Raw genomic sequence first — 23,160 nt, 5'->3', positions numbered from 1 at the left:
TCACCTAGGACTCTGTCTCATTAAATGGTGATATAGATTGGGGGAATTCATATATACCGTTTCCCAAATACACTACTGATGTGCTAGAGATATTGGCATTTTCCTGTTTTCCATTTTTGCATATGTAACAACAAGAAGTGCAGCCATAATGCTCGTCACCTTTGGAGTAGCGATACAGGAGTGTGTAATGTATCATGGACAAATCTGGTGGGTGACAACCCATGAAGGAGCTGTGATGGCTTCCATACCATTACCAGACATACCAGATAGGGCAAAAACACTTGACGTATAGCATTATTAGTGCTTGGATTGGTATCTTTCAATATACAGTAACATTCCGGCATCACATAATCCTAGGAAAAAGCTGCGGCATATAAGACCAGACCAAAAAAATTCAAAAAGACTTCAATACGAGAGTGTAGTGGGCATGCTCTGTGTGAGGTGCTGTACTTACTGTGCAGAGAGAGGGAGGAGGAGCTGCCCGGTCAATGGTGAATCTTGTGTTATCTGCCTGCCATGCATTTTACTGTAATCCATTCAAGTGAATGCTGTTTGTGGGCCGCAATACGGGCACGGCCGGCACACGAGCCCTTAAAGGGATTTTGCTCCACCCTACTGCCTCATACAACGTATGGAAAAGACAACGCAGACGCCGTTATTTGACTTTGGTTTATTATTAATATACACAAAGACTATTATTATTTTATTATTAAAAATGTTGCACATTAATAGCTGCATAGTCAGCCCTTCATAGTCCCAATACATCATCTTCCCGCTTTAGGTCATGTCTACCCTGTTCATATTTCTAAATAAGCGGATGGGGTATAAAGCCACAGAAGAGATCTGTCCCCAGGAGAATGTCTTTGGTACTTTTATTTTCAGCCAAGAAAAATTGTTATTCTAAAGTGAACAGACAAATCCCCGACCGTCTAGTAGTAAAAAAAAAAAAACGTTGGCCGGTATTATTTACGGTTGTACATCCCTACGTTTTCCTATGCCATATATCATGGGGATACTTAAAATTCTGACATTTCATAGCACCTTAATTTGGGTTATTGCCTAATACGTCTATGAAATAAAAGTTATATAGCTTCGGGTCTCCCGGCTTCATTGGCTGTTCCAAAAATTTCAAGGAAAAAATAAAAAAATGTCATCTGTCCCACATTCACTAGAATGTATCTGTCACGTCATGGACTCATATTCTCTTTCTGGTAGAGGGGATTAAAGGAGCTAGGTTGTTTGAGGGGAGGGAAAAAAAAAAAGTTTCCTTCATATAATTAAATTTGAAACTGTGCGTCTCGGCCGCTGCCCTTTTTTATTCATCGGGCGGTGGAGAAGAGGAAAATATGATCTGGCACATTACTTCTCGAATGGCGCAGTCTACACCAGAGATTAATCTGTAACAATGCTGCTCTGAAGCTGGTTGTATAATTCTGACCTTTTAGGTTCTATTACATACGGCTTGCCAAGAGAACATGCGGGTCTGTCCTTTCACGACCTTCAGCTCTGCTTGGTAAGTACTGGTCACCGGGCTTTCTCATGCTTCTGTGTAAATAATTCCAGTTTCGATCAACAAGCCAGAAACCATAATGTCCATTGTCACCTTCCATTGGTTATGATGACCGAAGTCCCAATATAATGGGGGAGTGCAGCTTCGTGGTGGCTTTCGGGAGAAGAAATAGATGAAGGACTTTGGTTTTTGTAGAGGTATGAGTTCACTTCCTCTGAGGAATAGCCATAATTTTCCGTCCCATGCTCTCGTTCTGTGCATGATGACGGCTGACAAGGTCCGTGTTTGGATAACACATGGTGGTAATTTAGAGGTACATAGGGGACCTGGCCACGTGGCTTGAAATGCTCATGTTCAGGGTTATGGTGAGGAAATTTTGTAGACGTTCCATCAGAGTGTTCCAGTTCATGATATCCTGTTGGACGTATATTGACATGCCCGTATCTGGGCTCCTTCATACAGATCCTTCGTGTTTGCTCGTAGACCACTGGTCTCGGCAGAAGGTGGTTTAACTGTCCTACAGTCTTGGCATGAAGACATTCTGATTTTGGCAGAAAAGAACTGTTTGAGGATTCTGCAAAGCGCTTCTCGTTAACAGCCATCTTCTCCTGCTGGTATTTATTGAAGTCCATCTTGTTTTCTTCTTTTACCGTGTGATAGGCGGGGGTTCCTCTGTTTTCCAGTTTGCTGGCTTTCACAGTTGAACCATAGTGTTCATCTTTATATCGGATGATGGATCTTGATGACGTTGAAGAACATCCTGTGAACCCATCAGACGCGTTATCCCCCGTTGCATACCTTTTGGCTGTTGATGGGAGTTTTTGAAAAATGTAAAAGTTAGTAGAAGAATACAAACACAATAGCAAAGTTTAAAAAATTGCTTCCACCACCCTTTGCTCTATAAGTTTCACTTGGTTGCCCTAGGCAGGGGGTGCAGCAAAAAACCCAAACCAGTATCTATGGGTCTAATCTATACTTATCCTCCTTGATCCTGGAGCTGATACACTGGGGCCTTATACCGTGCAATGTCAGGAGTTAGTATGAGGTGGGGTACAGTATGTCCTTACAGCCTCAGAACCCAGTACAATGGCACGCATAGCTCAACCAGAGCAAGGAGGGTATCCATAAAGTCTGGGCTGAATACATTTATGGGTCTGATTTTAACAGAGGGGTCTTGTCTGGGGCTTGAATTAAAGAGGTTTAGTCATAAACATCATTTATCGTTTATTCACAGACTGACACCTAGCGATCATGAGAATGGGGATTCCCGATTCCCCTGTGTGAATGGAGCGCATGCATGACCACAACTCCATTTACTTCTATGGGACTGATGGAGACAGCCAAGCGCTGTACTTGGCAGTCCCATAGGAGTTAATGGAGCACTGGCCACACACCAGTCCATTCACACAGGGGACTCGGGACCCCTGGCCTCATGATTGCTGGGGGTCTCAGTGGTTGGACACCCAGCTGTCATACATTTTTCACCTATTCTATGGACGAATTATGGGAATATTCCTTTAATATAGTGGGTCTGAATATATTTATGGCATCTGGTCTAGGGTCTGAAATTAATTTATTTTCTAAAAAATTGTGGGAAATGTAAAGCCCCGTGTAGTCTGATCCTACAGTCAAATGTATGTTAGTAAGATGTAAGGGGATACGACTGCAGAATCAGACTACGCAGGATAGGTTTGTAGTCTGTAACCATGGAGACACATATTTCTGCATATGAGCATTGTACATAAAACGGCAAGACATTATTAATGATTGCAGAGCATGAACAAGACATAGCGCAATTAGCAAAAGTGCGGGAAAGTTAATAAAGCACATTATCGTGAAGGTCGTCAGTCCTTTCTGGAACATAAGCTCTGTGCGTTTACGCCCACGGAATCCATCAAGGAAACGAACATTTAACATAAATATTAATCGTAACAAACTTGTCTGTTTGCTAAACCCATTTAATCTGCTTCTTAGAGTTTACTGATCCATCAAGCTGCAGAAACCACAACATCAGCCGGGGACGGCTTTGTGTGACATAATGCGCGCTTGCATTTACATTTCACATCCACAATTACATCGTGTGATGTTTGTGGAAGTCAGAATAACAATTCACAAGTTTGATGGATACTGAGTATTTTTTTTGTCGGAATAAGCTGCTTTATCTCCAAGATTGTTTGAAGGACACTCAAGTAGCAGTAGTCAAATATTAACCTTCACTGGTGCGTGTATTCATCATATATCCACCGCTCTGCCTCATGGAGCCGAGGTGAGCATTTCAGAGGTGACTTCCTTAAATATCTCTTCACTTAGCCTGGGGCCCTCCCAACAAGAGCAACCAGTAACAGCGTTCCTGGGCAGAATGGGAAAAGCTTCAAGGGGTTCTATGGGTAAGAGATATTGATTACCTATCCTCAAGGTAGGTCATCAATATCAGATCGGTGGGGATGCTGGGTTGTCAGCTCAGCTGTTTCGGGCTGCTGGAGACTAATAGTCTCTAACAAAGACATAGTTATGTAGCTTCTGGCGCCAACACCCTGAAACTGACCTCCCGTTCACTTCAATGAAAGCTGCAGTACCCCATAACAGCCACCACACAGTGTATGGAGCTCTCTGCCTTCAGCTCCATACACTGTATAGTTTCCTGCTACGCGGCGGCCCAACACAGCTAATTGGTGGGGGCATTGGATGCAAGATCTCCACTGATCTAATATTGAAGACCTATCCTGGTGACAGGTCATCAATATCTGTAGTCTGGAGAACTTCTTTAACAATGCCTCACAAATTAGGAGGAATGCTATTGGATGGCATGGCCATTTCTATGAGTCTACTGAGAGACTGGCATTATGGGCATTATATGCCCGTGCTGAGTCTATTTTGATAGTATTGGCATTACTATGAGGCTGACGCTATGGGCACTACAAGAAGTTTGGCCCTGAGGAGTTTCGCGTGAGAATGACATTGTGGGGACTGCTATGAGCTTGGCACTAGGGGCACTACAGCACAACTTGCACTGGGCTATTTACTGTGAGGCTGGCACTATGGAGAATACTGTGTGGATGATATTATGGGCATTACTATGAGGCTGTCGTTATTGGCATTACCAGGAGTCTGGCACTGTACAGCCAACTGTGAGGCTACAATGGTTCTGGCAATGTGGAGCCAAATGTGAGGATACCATTATTGACATTAATATGAGGCTGGCACTATGGGCACTGCAACAAGTCAGGTACTGTGGAGTCTCCTGGGTGGATGATGCCATCTCTGGTCAACTCACTACTGTCAAACTCCAAGTGAGCCCTAGAGATACAAGAAATGCATTTTATACCCATTTGATATTCCTGTTTTGCCTTTTTTTTTTTTAGACCCCCAATTAGAGGAATGAAGGGCCCTTTCGTTTTCTCCACACCGGCCACAGTGGCTCCTTTGTTTGGGTGTCTATGTTTGGTACTGCAGGAGAGTCCTATTTAAATCAATGGACCTCAGCCTCAGCTATCCATTTAAAGTGGTGGAAGAGGAGCCCCAAAGCTACATCTAACCATCACCATAGATGTCTGTATTTCTGCAGAGACTGGGAGGTGGAGAAGGTCTGAAATCACAATGCCTCCAGTCAAAGATACCCACCTCCTGGGCGAGAAATAATCTGAACTAGTTGAGTGATTCCCTTCTGGAATTTAATGGGAAGTCCAGGGATGGACACACAGGGCAGATTAATCATGGGGAGAATTCTTAATAGTTTCCATTGCTGGAATTTACACCAAATTTATCAAATGTTGCATGATGTTCGTTAAATCTGGTGCTTCTTCAAGTCTAACACGTCTGTCTTGAGATGTTCCTCTACTTTCCACTCAACCCCCTACTGGAGTAAGATTGCTACAATTTTTACAACTTTTTTTAAAAGTTGCTTTTGATAAATCTGCCATAAATCAGCTTGTCAGGATAACCATGTCCACTTTCCCATCAAAACTGGAGTAAAAATCCATTTTTTAAGCAAATATGCCCAAAAAGTATCAAAAGCCCTATTTTAAAGCCATTTTGCATTGCAGGGCTTAATAAATTCCCCCCATGGTACTATACTTGCCTATTTGTCAGGAAGTCCATCAGTGCCAGTCATTATCAGTGATGGTCAGTTTGCAGTCTTCGCCAGCGAACACATGCGGGCTGCCATCTTTAGTAAGGTAGACTCACCCGTCCAGCGATGCACAGGTAAGCCCTTTTTAGTTTGTGTAGTGTAGGGAGATGATGACCAGTGATGGTCAGTTTGCAGTGTTCGCCAGCGAACACATGCGGGCTGCCATCTTTAGTAAGGTAGACTCACCCGTCCGGCAATGCACAGGTAAGCCCTTACCTGTGTCAGGAGTCGGGCTGAAATCAAATGCAGTCACCGGGAGCAGGCAGTTCCGAGAACAGCCACCGGGGGCCTTCATCGGGCTATTCTCGGAACTGCCTGCTCCCGGTGAGTGCATTTAATTTCAGACCGGCTCCTGGCACAGGTAAGGGCTTACCTGTGCATTGCCGGACGGGTGAGTCTACCTTACTAAAGATGGCAGCCCGCATGTGTTCGCTGGCGAACACTGCAAACTGACCATCACTGGTCATCATCTCCCTACACTACACAAACTAAAAAGGGCTTGTCCAGCTTTTACATTTTTGTTCTGTTCACCACTGCCCCGTTTCTGCTCCAAGAGCTTGATCCACACTCCTTCCAATCCGTGGCCCGTAAGATTCCTGACAAGGTACCGAGTACCTCTGCAAATAATTACTGGCCTCCAAGTGGTATGTGACCCAGCAGTGATGAGCACTTGAGGACACATCACCACTGAGGCCAGTGATTGGAAGTTTATAGGCACGCAACCAGAAAGAGCACAAATTAAACCCTCAGAGGTGGAACAGAGCGATGGAGAGCAAGTTAGTGTATTTTTTCTTTTTTAGGTGCCAAAAAATTGCACAATTCCAGAAAATTTCTCGAACTGGAAGACCCTGCTTTTTTTTTCAGCCAGTGCTTGGCAAAAGTGTCGAAAACACATAATAAATTTGACAGGTAACCCATTTTCTTGTGCAATTTTCCTTGTAAATCTTCCACCATTTCAGTTTAGAGCCAGCGAAATAACTTACCATCATAGTTCTGAGAGAGGTGATGGCGCATCTGGTTTGACTGATCTTGAGCAGTTTTTTGCGGTGAGTTCGGTGCCACTGAGTTTGAGTAACGCCAATGACATTCTCCTCCCGTCTGTAACGTGCCAAAGAAAAATCTTGCTACTTCACAAGGTGAACCTTGAGGCTGCCCAAATCTAGAAGACGCGCCTTGTTTCTTGGTATTTAACACGTGGGAGTCCATTGAAAAGTGTCCGTAGTGGTAAGGGAATGGCAAGCTGTAGGTCGGGGTGTACAAGAGTTCACTGTTTTCCGTATGGCTGGTGGGCTCCTGGTTAGCTGGGGAGCTTATTGCTGAGTTTCCTTTCCAACTTCCAAACTGAGAACAGTCCAACTTTTCACCATAGGAAGGACCATATTGCTGCAAGGAAAAAAAAGCATGGGAACAACATAAACTTATGGCAGGATATGGTGGTCCCATCTCTGGGAGTTGTACCTATGCTCAGAATAGGGGCCTTTGACCTTAGTCCCATGGCTGTTGAGAATGGAGAAGTGGCCATACATGCATGCCTTTTTCTATTGATTTCCCTGGTGGTTCCAAAAACGTAGCATGCTTGGCTATTTTTTGTATCTCCCATGTAAGTGAATGGAGAGAGCAGTCACATGATGGGGATCAAGGAAATGCCATTCTGGAGATAAGTGGGGGTCCCATAGTTATGCCGTAAATGTTAAGAGGGGAAATGAGGTTTCCATGATTAAGGATATGCCATAAATATTTAACCATTGGAGGTCTGACACACAGGTACTTAAATTGTATTTGTTTTCACTGAAGCTCTGGAATTCTATTCATTGAAGTTCTACATTGGCCAAATAGTATGCAATGACTATATAATTACCGGAATCAAGGACCCTCCTCGATTCAAACTCAGATTACCATATATGATATTTACATGATCTCCTTGGACCTATTTTACCTGGGGGTATGGATTAGATCGTGCCTGCTTTGTCTTGACTTTTGCAGATTTCAGCTTGGTGGGCTTCCTTGCCTCCTGTGAGGTAGTCATGGCGCTCCGACAAGGAAATGCGGCTTTTGAAACAGTCACCTGCTCCAAGGACAACTGCAGCTCCTTATATTCTATATCTCTGCACAGAAGGAACAGAAACATTGCAACAAATCACTTTACAATGACATAATTTAGATATGGACAAGAAATTTCATCAATCAGATCTGCATGGTTCTAAATTCCAACATTCTGATTTATAGATGCATAAATTTACAGAAAAGGTGGTCTTATTTCATACACTATGTTGCTGGGGGGGGGGGGGAAACAAAAAAACATTGTAAAAGAAAACTTTGATAGCCGTGTGGTTTGCTCCAGTCAAACTGCAGTAACCCAGTGGATCACTGTTAAAGAGTTAATGCGCCACACTTTCCCCAGCACCTGCACAGCCTATACTCTAGCCAAATGGTAGAATACACCCCCATACATGGTCCTATGGTATCTGGTGACACAGTAACCATTAGTCTGGTTATCATTATCTCAGTCAGACAGAGCTTAGCCTATGTTGCGCCCTGGGAACTGCCAGAGGTCCAAAGGAAATAAGTTGATGAGCCGTGCTGACTCTTGTTTTCCACTAAGGATCTCCCACCTTCTGAGCCAGTAACCTCACCATCTCCACCACCCACTGCGCAAATCCACACTAGCGCCTGCAAAGAGAATGAGCCTGCACCTGTTCAGCCTGAGCAAGAGATTGAGGTGACCACTGGAGACCACAAAAGCCCTGCGTAGGAGTAGCGGCCAGATAGCCCAACTGTTACCGCTGATTCCGCCACCTTGGCTTCCATATCGGAAGACAAGGACCCTACTGAGGATCCAGAGGCTGGGGATGCCCCACGGCTGTCAACAATAAAGAAAAAGGAAACAAGGAGCCCAGAGCCTCTGGTAAGAGACTGGCCCTGTTATTCCAGTTGTGTCTACTGTTGGCCTATAAAGACTAACCTGGGGACTCCACCTTACATCCCTGCCTTCTCAGCTTAAAGTGGACCATTCACCGCTCCTGACATACATTTTAATAGCTACTTGCATTCCTTATGTAATAATTCTGGAGCATCTATTCTTATGGCTCTATGTTGTGCCATTCCTTTATTACTTCTAATAGAAGATATGAATGAATTGCTAGCAGTCTGCAGTAAGGGCACAGAGGGGAGGTAACCAGTTGGGGGTGTGTACCTGCACAGTCTGACTCTATCCAATCAGTGCTGCCATTTTCCGACTGTGCAGGTACAGCCCCCTAACTGGTTACCACCCCTCTGTACCCTTACTGAAGGCTAATAGCAATTCATTCATAACTTCTAGTAGAAATAATGGCACAACACAGAGCCATAAGAATAGATGCTCCAGAATTGTTATTACATGGGGAATGCAAGAAGCTAGTGGTGAAAGGTCCTCTTTAAAGCCATAACCTGATATTTTGCAACATTGAAGTATCTGTGACCAGAGATGGACTTAATGCCTAAAGCTTTCTGAGATTCTAATTTATGCAACGTTTCTAAAATTGTGTGCCCAGAGTGAAAGACTTTAACGTACCAAAGCCCTTCTGAGAAGTTCCTTCAACCTGTTTGTCTAATACCCAGAGAAAGTACTTATGTTGCAAAGCCTCTTGCTTCTTTTTTTAAAGCATTTGCCATGGACTATTGTTTGCACTTGTTATAAACTATTTTTGCATTATTTATGGACTTTATCCCTTGGAGAGAGAATACTACCTCTCTGTCATTCTATTCAAGATGCCGTCAGCCCGGATTCCTCCTGCTGTGATTTATTTGCATTGCAGAATTGCATGTGCCTTAACCTACCTTCTTCCAGGAAGAAGAAAAGACATGAAAGGGGCCAGAACATTGCTGCGTTGTGTGCTTGTGTTAAAGTAGCTAAAGAATTCATATTGTGAATTATTGATGAAGTATTATTTTCCTTATGCATTGTTTATTGCAAATGGTTGTCTATGGGCAACAAATAGTAAAATCTGGCAGTCATAGGTTGCCAGGAGAAAGGCTGGTCCTGCCTGCCCCTCTTGGCTTGTTAGAGTAGAGAGTTCCTGGCTAGCAGAGCTAGAGAAAAGATCTACTTTAGTAAGCTCTGTCAAGTAGGCCCAAAAGAGAATTCTCATCCAGAAAAACACCATTCCTGAGACTGAAAGCTGCCACAGAGCAACTCTGCTAAGGACTACTCCTGAGAGAAAGAAAGAAAGTGCTGAATATCTATAGATGGTTGGGAACCATTAAGGCATTGATGGAAAGACAGTAAGGTAACGCTCGTTTATGGCAAAAGACTTCAATGCATGTGGGAAGTGTTAATTGCCTCCAGCGCCCTGCACACTTTGGAGATGGACTGGCCAACGACTAAGATCAGCACCCAGCAGACTGGGAATTGTAGAAAGAGTTGTAGGTCTGTGGTTATTTGGGAAGACTGCAAAGGGTATCTAGAGAGAGAGAGACTCAGGCAGGACTACTACCATCATTGCTGATGCCTATACAGAGCTATTGGGAAAAGCCTACTCTATCATACACCTCAGAACTGTGCCTATTGCTGCTATATGTACTACAACACCTATCATTTACTCAATAAAGAGAGACTTTATTTATTGTATACAAACAGGCCTGGTCATTTCCCCAACCATTTATCCGCTGGCCCTACACTTGCCCTCCTACGTCGCACCCTGCCAATCATCCACCCTAACTACCATCTGACAGGAGCCCCCAACAAATCCCAGGGCGTGCCCCAAGAGAGGAAAGAGTGCATCCTCCATTCACTGCACACATGGCCCAGGGACCACCTGCAGAAGAGGGATTAGCCACCGTAAAGACTACAACCACCCTCATTCCCACCTCCACCACTCCCATCCTTTCTAGTTTCAGCCATTGCCACACATCCCCTGCAGACTGGTGCGCTGCATGTAAGGGTTTAAACGGTCACGATCAGAGTAATTTCTGATCACAGTCACTGCAACATGATGCCAGATGTGTAGCCAAATTGAGTTGCTGGAAATGCATGGCACTGTGCAGGAAGAGGTTAAAGTAGCCCAATGGGGACACTTTGTTGCTTGCTTTACACATTCCTATCTTCTATCTTTTACCTATATATAGTACATTTCTTAGCTCTTACACCAGGGTTTGGTTGGTCGGATGTTTTGAATTAATGCTCGGTCTACGAGCTGTGAGTTCCTATTGCGTCATCTGTTTGCACATCCTTTAAATTACATGGCAAGTGTCTGATTGGCAATTATAGATTGATTGCACTGTTTATATGACAAGGCTTACTCGTCTCTGCTGAGTACACAATGTTAAACGCTTTCAGAATTGGACTTTCTGGGATGCTTCTTCTTTCCTTATAATTCTTTTATGATCATTTAGTTTTTTATAGATAATAAATATTAATAATAGTATATAGTGCCAACATGTTATGCATCGCTTTGTAGCTGGTGAAGTGACATGCAAGTAAAATGTCCAGTAATCCAAAAAAAGGAGAGAGGACTTTGTCCACAAAAGCTTACATTCTGCAGGAGAGAGGACCCTGTCAATAAAAGCTTACACTCTACAGGAGAGATGTCTGTGCCCATAAGAGCCTACACTCTACAGGAGAGAGGACCCTGCACGTAAGAGAGAACCCTGCCCATAAGTGCTTACTCTCTACAGGAGAGAGGTCCCTGCACATAAGAGCTTACACTCTACAGAAGAGAGATCCCTGTCCATAAGAGCTTACACTCTACAGAAGAGCGGACCTGTCCATAAGAGCTCACACTCTACTGGAGAGTGGACCCTGCTTATAAGAGCTTACACTTTACAGGAGAGAGGACCCTGCACATAAGAGCCTACACTCTACAGGTGAGAGGTCCCTGCCCATAAAGCTTACACTCTATAGAAGAGGGGACCTGTTCATAAGAGCTTACACTCTACAGGAGAGTGGTGCCTGCCCATAAGAGCTCACACTCTACAGGAGAGGCTACCCTGCCCATTAGAGCTTACACTCTACAGAAAAGGTCTAGGCCCATAGTAGCTTACTATCTGCAGGAGAGAGGACCTTGTCCATAGCAGCTTACACTCCACAGGAGAGAGGACCTTGTCCATAACAGCTTACACTCTACAGGAGAGAGGTTATTGCCCACAAGAGCCTACACTGTACAGGACAGATGTCTCTGCCCATAAGAGCCTACACTCGACAGGAGAGAGGACCCTACACGTAAGAGAGAACCCTGCCCATAAGTGCTTACTCTCTACAGAAGAGGGGACCTGTCCATAGGAGCTCACACTCTACTGGAGAGCGGACCTGTCCATAAGAGCTCAGACTCTAATGGAGAGAGGACCTTGCCCATAAGAGCTTACACTCCACTGGAGAGAGGACCCTGCCCATAAGAGCTTACACTCTACAGGAGAGAGGACCCTGCCCACTAGAGCTTACACTCTACAGGAGAGAGGACCCTGCCCATAAGAGGTTACACTCTACTGGAGAGAGGACCCTGCCCATAAGAGCTTACGCTCTACTGGAGAGAGGACCCTGCACGTAAGCGAGAACCCTGCCCATAAGTGCTTACTCTCTACAGGAGAGAGGTCCCTGCACATAAGAGCTTACACTCTACAGAAGAGAGATCCCTGCCCATAAGAGCTTACACTCTACAGAAGAGCGGACCTGTCCATAAGAGCTCACACTCTACTGGAGAGTGGACCCTGCTTATAAGAGCTTACACTTTACAGGAGAGAGGACCCTGCACATAAGAGCCTACACTCTACAGGTGAGAGGTCCCTGCCCATAAAGCTTACACTCTATAGAAGAGGGGACCTGTTCATAAGAGCTTACACTCTACAGGAGAGTGGTGCCTGCCCATAAGAGCTCACACTCTACAGGAGAGGCTACCCTGCCCATAAGAGCTTACACTCTGCAGAATAGGGGACCTGTCCATAAGAGCTCACATTCTACAGGAGAGAGGTCCCTGACCATATGAGCTTACAATCTACAGGAGAGAGGTTCCTGTCCATAAGAGCTGACACTCTACAGGAGAGAGGACCCTTCCCATAAGAGCTTACACATCAGTTGCCTCAGATACTTACGTAAGGACGTAGTTCACACTGACAATGCAGTGCGGTCTGGATGAGCGGCTGTTATGGACGATTGTTGCGTAACTCTGCACCCACACCCATCCTCCATGTTTGGAAAGCAACCGATAATATTTGGTGGTGACTTGGCCCTTTACCAGCACTGGAACAGAAGAGGAAGTTAATTCAATTAAAGGGGTTGTTCAGGTGGGAAAAATATTTACTAAGTTCTCACTGGGGTTTAAAATATAAGACAACCTCACTCTCACTGACTCCCTGCCGCTTCTGTTCTGACACTTATCCCCATGTCGGTCTTTGCTTCCTGTTCTCTCTGAACACACAGGAAATAACCACTCAGCCAATCCCTGACTGATGTGAGCCAGCACTGAGGCCAGTGATTGGCTGAGGGGTCATTTCCTGTTTGTCGAGAGGGATCAGCATGGAGAGAACAGCAAGGGACCGTGCAGCATGGGAACGGGAGCTATGGGGGACCGAGAAGGATTTCCTTTATTAGTTTACACCATGGAGAATCTTTTTTTTTAAAAAAAATATGTTACTGGACAACCCCTTTAAGCAGCAAAACCAGACCAGACGAAAACTGGTGCAATTAAAAAAAAAAATCCCATAGGTTTCTCTGTCATCTAGTTGGTCTTTAATGGTGTTTTCCACTGAGGACAATTCCTTAATGTCAGAAGGGCTCCCCTTCAATAATCCTATCACAGGGTATCCTGCATCAATCAGTTCTAATATGCAGGGGATCATAACAGCAAGTGTGCTATTTCCCAACAGCACCACCGGCAGGGGAAATTAAAAATTACACAATGCCCATTGAAATAAATGACCTGTTCTTCTAATGCAGTGTTCCTCACCTTTGGCCTTCAAGCGGTTGCAAAACTATAGTTCTCATGATGATAACAGCATGTTTTCTTAGCTAAATAGCCACAGGTTGGAGAACACTTGCAATGTGTGGACCAAAAGGGTCATCTGGAGCAAGAGAAGCTCTATGGAGCCATTATCTGCTCCAGTTATTTGAAGGATTTCACACCAGGAACTCAGACATTTTACAACCTCTTTAGTGAAGTATTCCTCGAATTTGTAATATCTTAAAGGCTATGGAGACCTTCAGGGCCATTTTTTTATTTTTATTATTGCATTCTACTCCTCTAGGGCTAAAAATCATTTGTGTATTTGGTCTTTATTAAAAATGTTCAGCAGTTTTTGTGATAGAGGGGTTAAATTTCAGTCAATTTTAATGCTGTCACTTGCTGTTTACTCTCACTCCCTCAGATGAGGGCTCATGTAGAGCTCTTATCGTATCTCTGACCTCATAAGCACTCATTATACCTAAAGTGTTATCAAACTAATAAGAATATGGCTTAAATGAGTGTTTATGAGCTGTCGGGAGATCAGAGATATGAGCTATACATGAGTAAAGTGAAAGTGACAGACTGAAATTTAACCCCTGTATCACAAAAACTGCTGAAAAGTTTTAATAAAGACCAATTGCAAAAATTATTTTTAGCCCAAAATGAGTAGAATGTAATACTGAAAAGGTGTCCCAGAAGGTGTTCATAGCTTTTGAAGTGACTGTAAATACAGTGTACAACATGAAACTGCTGAGGTCAGTCATTGAATGCTGGATGTTACCACTGCAGACAAAAACAATGCGTCACAGCTGAGAAGATGGTGCTGGATCTGAGGGGGCCTTGAGAAGGTAAGTTTAATATTTTGGTTTTATTATTATTTTATCAGCCTCTCTGCAGTTTGGGCTCAAACACTCCTTTCCGAGATAACATAATGGTTGCTTGCAGGCACCACTAGGGGGAGCTCAGAAGCTTACTGGGTACGTTCTATACATTGAACTCAATGATAAAACAGTATGCAGTAAGCTCCCATGCTCCCTCTAGTGCTGGCTGCAGGCAACAATAATGTTATCTTGTAAAGGTGTTGGCCCAAGATAGGAGATAAGTATCGGTTCAGTAGAGGAACCACACTGGTCCCATGTCACCGTAGGAATGGAGCAGGAGTCGAGCATGAGTGTTTCCACGCTCAATTAATTATTTGTGGGACTGCCGTAGATAGCCGAGGGGACGAGGAGCTCTGTACCAGGATAAAAACTCCAGCCGCTATAAAGACCTATTAAGAAATTCATTAGCACATGATGATTAAAGGCGGGGGTTCACTTTAACAGATAATAATAATAACAATGAATGAAGCTTACAGAGGTGGTGAGCATATCTCAAGTGGAACACATCACAGCCGTGGACATGGTGGTAAAGCGTTTTCTCTATGAGGTCTTGAGGTTCATAACCGGTTAATTCGGCTACTCTGCACAGAAAAGAAGGGAACTGAGGAGGGGGTTTCTTTCAATCTATTAAGACATTCCACAAAAGTATGAAGCATCTGGACACTCTGGAGTCAATACGTCTTGGATGTTCCACAAAATACATACATAACTGTCCTATATTGTTCCAAACTTTTGAAACTTTCATACTCAAGTGAGAAATTTTAAGCCAAAAGCTGATTACATCTATTGGATGAACATTATATGTGATATTGGGAGTGATAGTGAGAAAGGAATTAGCAGAAACACTGGACATCTTATAACCTTGAGAGATCTGGCAAAGAAAGTTGCTCAATCTGATCCGCATCCTGGGGAATTAGCTGGGGTCAAACTTAGAATCGTCTCTGTTGCACACAGAGCAATGGGGGAAGATTTTGGCAACCTGTGGCATCATGCACACAGTCGTATTAAAGGTCCATAACGTGGTGCCATGGTCCAGCCTTTGAGGGTGTGGCACCTCCGCTGAAAAGGCTGCCAGAGAAGGCCTGGTACCTGTCACTAATGACCACTACGAAACGAAAAGTGGGTGACCCGCAAAAGACATTTATCGCCTATCCATAGGATAGGATAGCTGTATGATCGCTGGAGGTCTGATCCTGATCCTGTTTGACACATGAGCACAACCGATCCATTCAAAATCTATGTGACATAGGCGTGTGCTGTACTCTGGCAGTCTAATGAAGATTGAATGGAGTGGTAGTGCGCTTGCGTGACCATGGTGCTACTCAACAGGACCCCCATTCTAGTGCTGAGTGGGGATCCCAGCAGTTTGACCCCCGGCGATCTAACAATGATCAGCTATCCACAGGATGACTATAAATATTTTCTGACGGCTGGCCTCTTTGATAATTATAAAGGGGTTATTCGGGCCACGGATATTGCTGACCTATCCTCGGGATAGTTCATCAGATTGGTGGGGGTCTGACACCTGGTATCCCCACTGATCAGCTGTTTCGGGCACCCGTGGTCCCAGCTCTGTACACGTGTAGTAGCAGTACCAGGGTACTGCAGCACAGCTCCCATTTCAATAAATGGCAACACGCTGGTGCCAGTAACTGCAAACTGTACAAAGCCTTCTGCTCTCGCTCCACACTGTATAGCTTCCTGCACCGCGGCTTCCCGAAACAGCTGACCGGTAGGGGTGCCAGGTGTTGGACCACCACCAATCTCATGCAGTGGATCAATATCAGTAGCCCGGACAACCCCTTTAATTATATAACAGCATCATATAGCACAGTGATTAGGTTACTTTACATATGGAGCTCTGATGTGATCACTGTATAGCGGTATTATATGAGTACTGTACGGTGGTATTTACATTCTGCTACTTAAACACCTCCAGTGCATGATTTTTGCAGTGTATGGTGGTAGCACTACATACAGGCATGGGATTCAGCCAGTTGCCTCCAGTTCTCCAGATCCAGTTGTTAATATTACAATTGGATTGGAGAACCGTGTTACCGGCCGAGTCTCGATCCGGTGCTCTGGCGGCGGCAGGGCAGCTGGAGCTGTTCCCTTCCATTGCTTTGCGCACCACTGATAGTTTAGCTCTTTAGTTGGGTGGTATGTGTGTGTAGTGTATACAGGTCCTTCTAAAAAAATTAGCATATTGTGATAAAGTTCATTATTTTCTGTAATGTACTGATAAACATTAGACTTTCATATATTTTAGATTCATTACACACCAACTGAAGTAGTTCAAGCCTTTTATTGTTTTAATATTGATGATTTTGGCATACAGCTCATGAAAACCCAAATTTCCTATCTAAAAAAATTTGCATATTTCATCCGACCAATAAAAGAAAAGTGTTTTTAATACAAAAAAGTCAAATAATTATGTTCAGTTATGCACTCAATACTTGGTCGGGAATCCTTTTGCAGAAATGACTGCTTCAATGCGGCGTGGCATGGAGGCAATCAGCCTGTGGCACTGCTGAGGTGTTATGGAGGCCCAGGGTGCTTCGATAGCGGCCTTAAGCTCATCCAGAGTGTTGGGTCTTGCGTCTCTCAACTTTCTCTTCCCAATATCCCACCGATTCTCTATGGGGTTCAGGTCAGGAGAGTTGGCAGGCCAATTGAGCCCAGTAATACCATGGTCAGTAAACCATTTACCAGTGGTTTTGGCGCTGTGAGCAGGTGCCAGGTCGTGCTGAAAAATGAAATCTTCATCTCCATAAAGCTTTTCAGCAGATGGAAGCATGAAGTGCTCCAAAATCTCCTGATAGCGGCTGCATTGACCCTGCCCTTGATAAAACACAGTGGACCAACACCAGCAGCTGACATGGCGCCCAGACCATCACTGACTGTGGGGACTTGACACTGGACTTCAGGCATTTTGGCATTTCCCTCTCCCCAGTCTTCCTCCAGACTCTGGCACCTTGATTTCCGAGTGACATGCAACAGTCCAGTGCTGCTTCTCTGTAGCCCAGGTCAGGCGCTTCTGCCGCTGTTTCTGGGGAATGCGGCACCTGTAGCCCATTTCCTGCACACGCCTGTACACGGTGGCTCTGGATGTTTCTACTCTACTTCCGCAGGTCCCCCAAGGTCTGGAATCGGTCCTTCTCCACAATCTTCCTTAGGGTCCGGTCACCTCTTCTCGTTGTGCAGTGTTTTCTGCCACACTTTTTCCTTCCCACAGACTTCCCACTGAGGTGCCTTGATACAGCACTCTGGGAACAGCCTATTCGTTCAGAAATGTCTTTCTGTGTCTTACCCTCTTGCTTGAGGGTGTCAATGATGGCCTTCTGGACAGCAGTCAGGTCGGCAGTCTTACCCATGATTGCGGTTTGGAGTAATGAACCAGGCTGGGAGTTTTTAAAAGCTTCAGGAATCTTTTGCAGGTGTTTAGAGTTAATTAGTTGATTCAGATGATTAGGTTAATAGCTCGTTTAGAGAACCTTTTCATGATATGCTAATTTTTTTAGATAGGAATTTGGGGTTTTCATGAGCTGTATGCCAAAATCATCAATATTAAAACAATAAAAGGCTTGAACTACTTCAGTTGTGTGTAATGAATCTAAAATATATGAAAGTCTAATGTTTATCAGTACATTACAGAAAATAATGAACTTTATCACAATATGCTAATTTTTTTAGAAGGACCTGTATATGGTGTATTTATGTATCTGTACCATGTATATAGTGTCTTTATGTGTATGTGTGTTGCATATATATGGTGTATGTATATGTAAACACGTGTCGTGACGCTGCGTGTCCGCTGTTGAGTAGGGAACATGTTGTTAAAAATATGAATCCCACCCCTGACGATATAGGATCACTATTTGGGCAACTATATGGAAGAGTTATTTGGGCAGTATATGGCACAATTAGTAGGGCGCCATGGTGCTTATAATTAGACGCTCTATGGTCCGTTTTTTTTCAGACTGTATAACAACACCATATGGGGGGGCAGCAACGGAAGGCACCTTCCAGCGTGTTGCCTACAGGTCTATAATACGGAACCATAGTGTGTCGCCATACATGAACCATGCAACATGACAATAAACACACGGTAAGTGACGATACAACGTGTTTCGGTATACTAGGATATACTCATTTTACATGGCTGCTTACCTCGAGTCCAGGAAAATGAGTTTGAGATCCAGACTCGCTCTGAACATAAACATGTTACTGTGCAGTTTGATCTCTGTGATGGCGCTCGGGGGTAACGACTGACCCACAGCCACGAGCCCTACAATTTGATAGCAGGAGTCATATAAAGAAATGTCCAGCATATACTGCCTTATTTTCAGATACCCACTGCAGTGAATCACCTGTTATATAAAGATAAAACATATCACATATACACTAAACACACCGGCCACACACAAGTATTTGATATCCGCTGCGCCCCCTGTTACCCGAACATTACAAGTAGAACATGTCTCCGGACACAGAGCGAGAATCAGGACACCCAACAGAACTGGTATTTTTATTGAAAAATTGCAATTTTTTCCAATTAGCTTTGCCCTGAGATATTGACTTCTCTTCGATTCAACTAGGAGGAGAAGTTAGCTACTTCCTGTCCGCCCCTAAGGGACAAATACATTTATTGTCAATGACACTAGATGACGTTTCACATTCAGGGCTTGATTCGGTTCTCTCCATGTGATTGACTGCCAGGGATGGCTATAGGACCGACTGGGTGACAAAAATATTAGGGCCTTGAGAGGTAATATGGCTGACAGGAAGTAGCTACCAGGTACTTCCTGTTTAGGAGAGTTCTGGGACACAAAACACTGCGCAGTTACCATGCATACCAACATTTCAGTTTGGAAAATCGGAGCATATAAGTCCTACCTCGGGAAACGCCATTTTCCAGGACTGTACCTGATTATCAAAGACAGTCCCAGCAAATTTGCTAAATTTAACATAAACCCTGCCTATAAGCGGATGTTTCTGGGCGGGGTTTATGTTAGCCATGCCCATTTTTGGCTGGGGGCATCACAAATTTGCCAGGACTGTCTCTGAAAATCAGGGACAGCCCCGGCAAATTCAAGACAGTTGGCAACTATGAGTTACTACCCAGTCAAGGTTAAAGGGGTTCTCCGGGAGTAAAATATTGACAATCTATTCTCAGGATAGGTCATCGATAAGTGTTCGGTGGGGGTTTACAACTCCTGGCACTTCCGCTGATCAGCTGTTTGAAGAGAAGGCCACTTCCTTGGCCAGCGACGTCACAGTCAGATATCTGCCAACTGTCCCGAATTTGGCGGCACCGTCCCTGATTTTCCCTCCCTTCTGATTTTAGGTTAAAAACTCTCCCGCTTTCTAATCCCTCTCGATTTTCATGATCAGCAAACGTTCAGAGGCAGTAATCCTGCCCATAGCAAGTCCTGCTCTCTGATGAGAAGTAGATACCATTGCATCCAGTCTAGACAATGCTCTGTGAGCTAAAAACCTCAGCAGCAGCTGCACACACCTCTCTGGTAGTTTGCTACAATCAGGGGTGCACCACCAATGAGGCGAGGTGAGGTAGGAGGAGACCAGACAGGGGTGCACCACCAATGAGGCGAGGTGAGGTAGGAGGAGACCAGACAGGGGTGCACCACCAATGAGGCGAGGTGAGGTAGGAGGAGACCAGACAGGGGTGCACCACCAATGAGGCGAGGTGAGGTAGGAGGAGACCAGACAGGGGTGCACCACCAATGAGGCGAGGTGAGGTAGGAGGAGACCAGACAGGGGTGCACCACCAATGAGGCGAGGTGAGGTAGGAGGAGACCAGACAGGGGTGCACCACCAATGAGGCGAGGTGAGGTAGGAGGAGACCAGAAAGGGGTGCACCACCAATGAGGCGAGGTGAGGTAGGAGGAGACCAGACAGGGGTGCACCACCAATGAGGCGAGGTGAGGCAATCGCCTCAGGCAGCACCAGGTAGGGACAAGAGGGGGCAGCCGAAGGGCCATGGGCAATGAGCGCTTTCATTTCGGCAAAGGGGTTAGGTTAAGAGATTGGCATGGGGGGGGTCACCGTTTCAGTTTTTTCGCCTCAGGCAGCAGAAAGGCTAGGTGCACCTCTGGCTACAATGTATCAGTCTGGAGCCCCGTAGATTTCACTCACAGAGCATTGCCGAGACCGGATATATTTGTATCCACTTCTCAGCTGATGGCATTACTAGTTATCTTACGGTTTTCTGCCTCTTCCTCAAGTGCCCCTCCAAATAAGAGCCCCATTGGAGCTGCATTTACGGAAGCTAGGCCTACCCCGGCTGCTACGAGAAACGTAGCTTTTGTTGAAGAGGACCTGTCTGTTTTGTTTTTACCATGAAATAAACTATTCTGGAACATCTAGAACTATGCGTTATGCCGTTCCTCTGTTATTCCTCCTTGAAATTTATGAATACATAGACACCTGGTTGCTACCAGTTGGGGTTGCGTCCCTACACACACTGACAGTGTCCGGTGAGGGAAACCAGTGCCAAATTGTGTAGGGACACACCCCTTTGCTGAAGAGAATGGTAAGACCCACTTGTCAGTGTAGTCATACATTTCTAGGAGCAATAACAGAGGAATAGCACAATATACAGTTCTAAAAATATTCTCCAGCACTTTTTTTAGGTGGGGGTGGAGGGTAAGTATTTAATAAAACAGACATGTCAGGGGAGTGACAGGTCCTCTTTTATCCCAGACCAGGCCAGGAATGACGCTGGATGAGTTAGTTTTTATAAAAACTGCTGCAGCCTGAATGTTATGTGTATCTGTATCTATCACTCCAGTCAGCAACCCCGTCACTCAATCAAACTGCGATGTGCGTGTGCATGTCCTCCGCAGCGAGTGCACTTACCTTGTATCCGCTACAGGTGAGTCCTGCATTTCTTTTTGCCAAAACACACTTCATCCGCAGAAAAAACGACCGTTCGATTTCATATTCTGCAAGAAGAACAGAATGGCGAGTCACAAAGAATGTGGAGCCTTAGGGGGCATTCACACGACCGTAGTTCTGGGCCTGCATCTCTTCCGCAATTTTGCGGAATGTTTGCGGAACCATTCATATCAATGGGGCCGCAAAAGATGCCACATCCGTAGTTCCGTTCTGCAGCTCCGCAAAAAAGATAGAGCATGTCCTATTCTATTTGCAGACACGAATATGTATTCCTATCACAGGGCCAAGAATGCGGAACGCACAAACGGCTGATATCCGTGTTTTGCATATACGAAATTTGAGGACCGCAAAACACATACGGTCGTGTGGATGAAAGCTTAAAAAGAGGCTTACGTCAAACTGTGAATGCTAGGAGTTATTTGACACAGGACTGTATCCGTTTTGCGGTCCTCATACCGCGGGTCTGCAAAATACGTATGCAGTCCGTGTGCTGCATTTTCTTTTGCTGACCCATTGACTTCAGTGGGTCCGTGATTCTTTTTGCGGAATGGACATACGGATGCGGAAAGCACACCAATAGACTGTGCACTTTTCTCATCCCGTATGTCCGTTCCGAAAAAAGGAGATTGAACGCGTCCTATACCTGGCTGCAAAGTGCAGACCGCAGACCCAAGTCACAATGTGTCCGCAAAAAAGGCATGGACAGTATGTGTATTCTGCGGACCGCAAAACGGATACAGTCTTGTGCATAACTCCTAGCATCCACGTTTTTCAGTGTTTTGATGCTCTACTTGACGGGATCCCTTTAAGATTATTCTTTGTTATGAAGTTAAACTGTGAGATTATCACTGGATTCACATCCGCGTAGACACCACTTTGTAGTTACTGTAGGTACGCCAGCAATACAAGGCTACACAGGGTTTTAGGTTTGGGGATTAGGGATGATTTCGGTAAATACGGCCTCTCAGTAAATTACGGGCTATCCATTTACGGTGTCACATCCAATATTCCTTAGCACAGAAGTTAATGTAGTAATAATAGTCATTTTGGACATAATTTCTCCCAAGCTTTACCGGCTTCTCTCTCATTAGAAAAGAATATCTTGGGGATTCTGGGAACCTCACACTGAGGGTCACACGTAATAAATGCCTTTTCCAGGCTTCTCCACTACAAAGCTATAAGATTCGAAATTTGAAATTCTTCTTTTTGTAAGTTTTTGCACAAATTGCTTTTGAGTAATAGGATAAAAATTTTGACCTTTTGTGCGGGTTATATCCTTAAAATATCACCTCTCCCCTCTACTGACATGTCTGTTTTAATAACTACTAGCATTACCCATGTAATAACAATTCTGCATCTATTCTTATGACATTCCTCTATTATTCCTACTAGAAGTTTAGGAATTTCCAACTAATAATACCAATCTTTATTTATATAGCGCCAACATGTCTTTATAGCGCTTGGGTGTTACCAGTTTGGAGTGTGCCCCTGCACAGTCTGATACTATCCAATCAGTGTTGCCGGTCTCAGACTGTGCAAGGACACACCCCCAACTGGTAACACCCATCTTTGTCTCCATTGCAAACTGCTAGTAATTCATTCATAAACTTCTAGTAGGAATAATAAAGAAATGGCACAACATAGAGTATTAAGAATAGAAGCTCCAGAATTGTTATTACATGGCAGTTGCAAGTAGTTACAAAACCCCAGACATGTCAGGAGAGGAGACAGATCCTCTTTTAAATATTAGCAACAGCCTCAAGAATTTCATGTACCTGACATGGTTATTTTCCTAAATTTAAACTAGGC

At 44.6% G+C, this 23,160-nt stretch overlaps 1 protein-coding gene across 1 annotated transcript; it reads right to left on the bottom strand.

The window, feature by feature from the left end:
• Positions 1-764: 764 nt before the first annotated feature.
• Positions 765-23,133, bottom strand: LOC122931856 (single-minded homolog 2-like). The gene is made up of 8 exons (XM_044285911.1): positions 23,127-23,133; positions 21,313-21,440; positions 18,604-18,803; positions 14,908-15,014; positions 12,702-12,849; positions 7,576-7,744; positions 6,623-7,022; positions 765-2,315 (listed from the first exon to the last, which is right to left on the bottom strand). Exons 1-8 carry the CDS (start codon positions 23,131-23,133, stop codon positions 1,600-1,602), a joined length of 1,875 nt encoding a protein of 624 aa, XP_044141846.1. The 3' UTR covers positions 765-1,599.
• Positions 23,134-23,160: the final 27 nt, after the last annotated feature.

This window comes from Bufo gargarizans, chromosome 3, assembly GCF_014858855.1.
Source record: "Bufo gargarizans isolate SCDJY-AF-19 chromosome 3, ASM1485885v1, whole genome shotgun sequence".
Lineage (NCBI taxonomy): Eukaryota > Metazoa > Chordata > Amphibia > Anura > Bufonidae > Bufo > Bufo gargarizans.
The sequence above is the reverse complement of the archived record's forward strand: the minus strand, read 5'-3'. Positions and strand labels throughout refer to the sequence as shown.

What these genes read in the sequence shown, in the direction of transcription:
- LOC122931856 (XM_044285911.1), bottom strand. An exon ending in GAGATATGCTCACCACCTCT is followed by an intron (nt 12,850 to 14,907) that starts GTAAGCTTCATT and finishes CTTCTGTTCCAG; the next exon opens with TGCTGGTAAAGGGCCAAGTC. An exon ending in GATCTAATCCATACCCCCAG is followed by an intron (nt 7,023 to 7,575) that starts GTAAAATAGGTC and finishes TTTTCCTTGCAG; the next exon opens with CAATATGGTCCTTCCTATGG.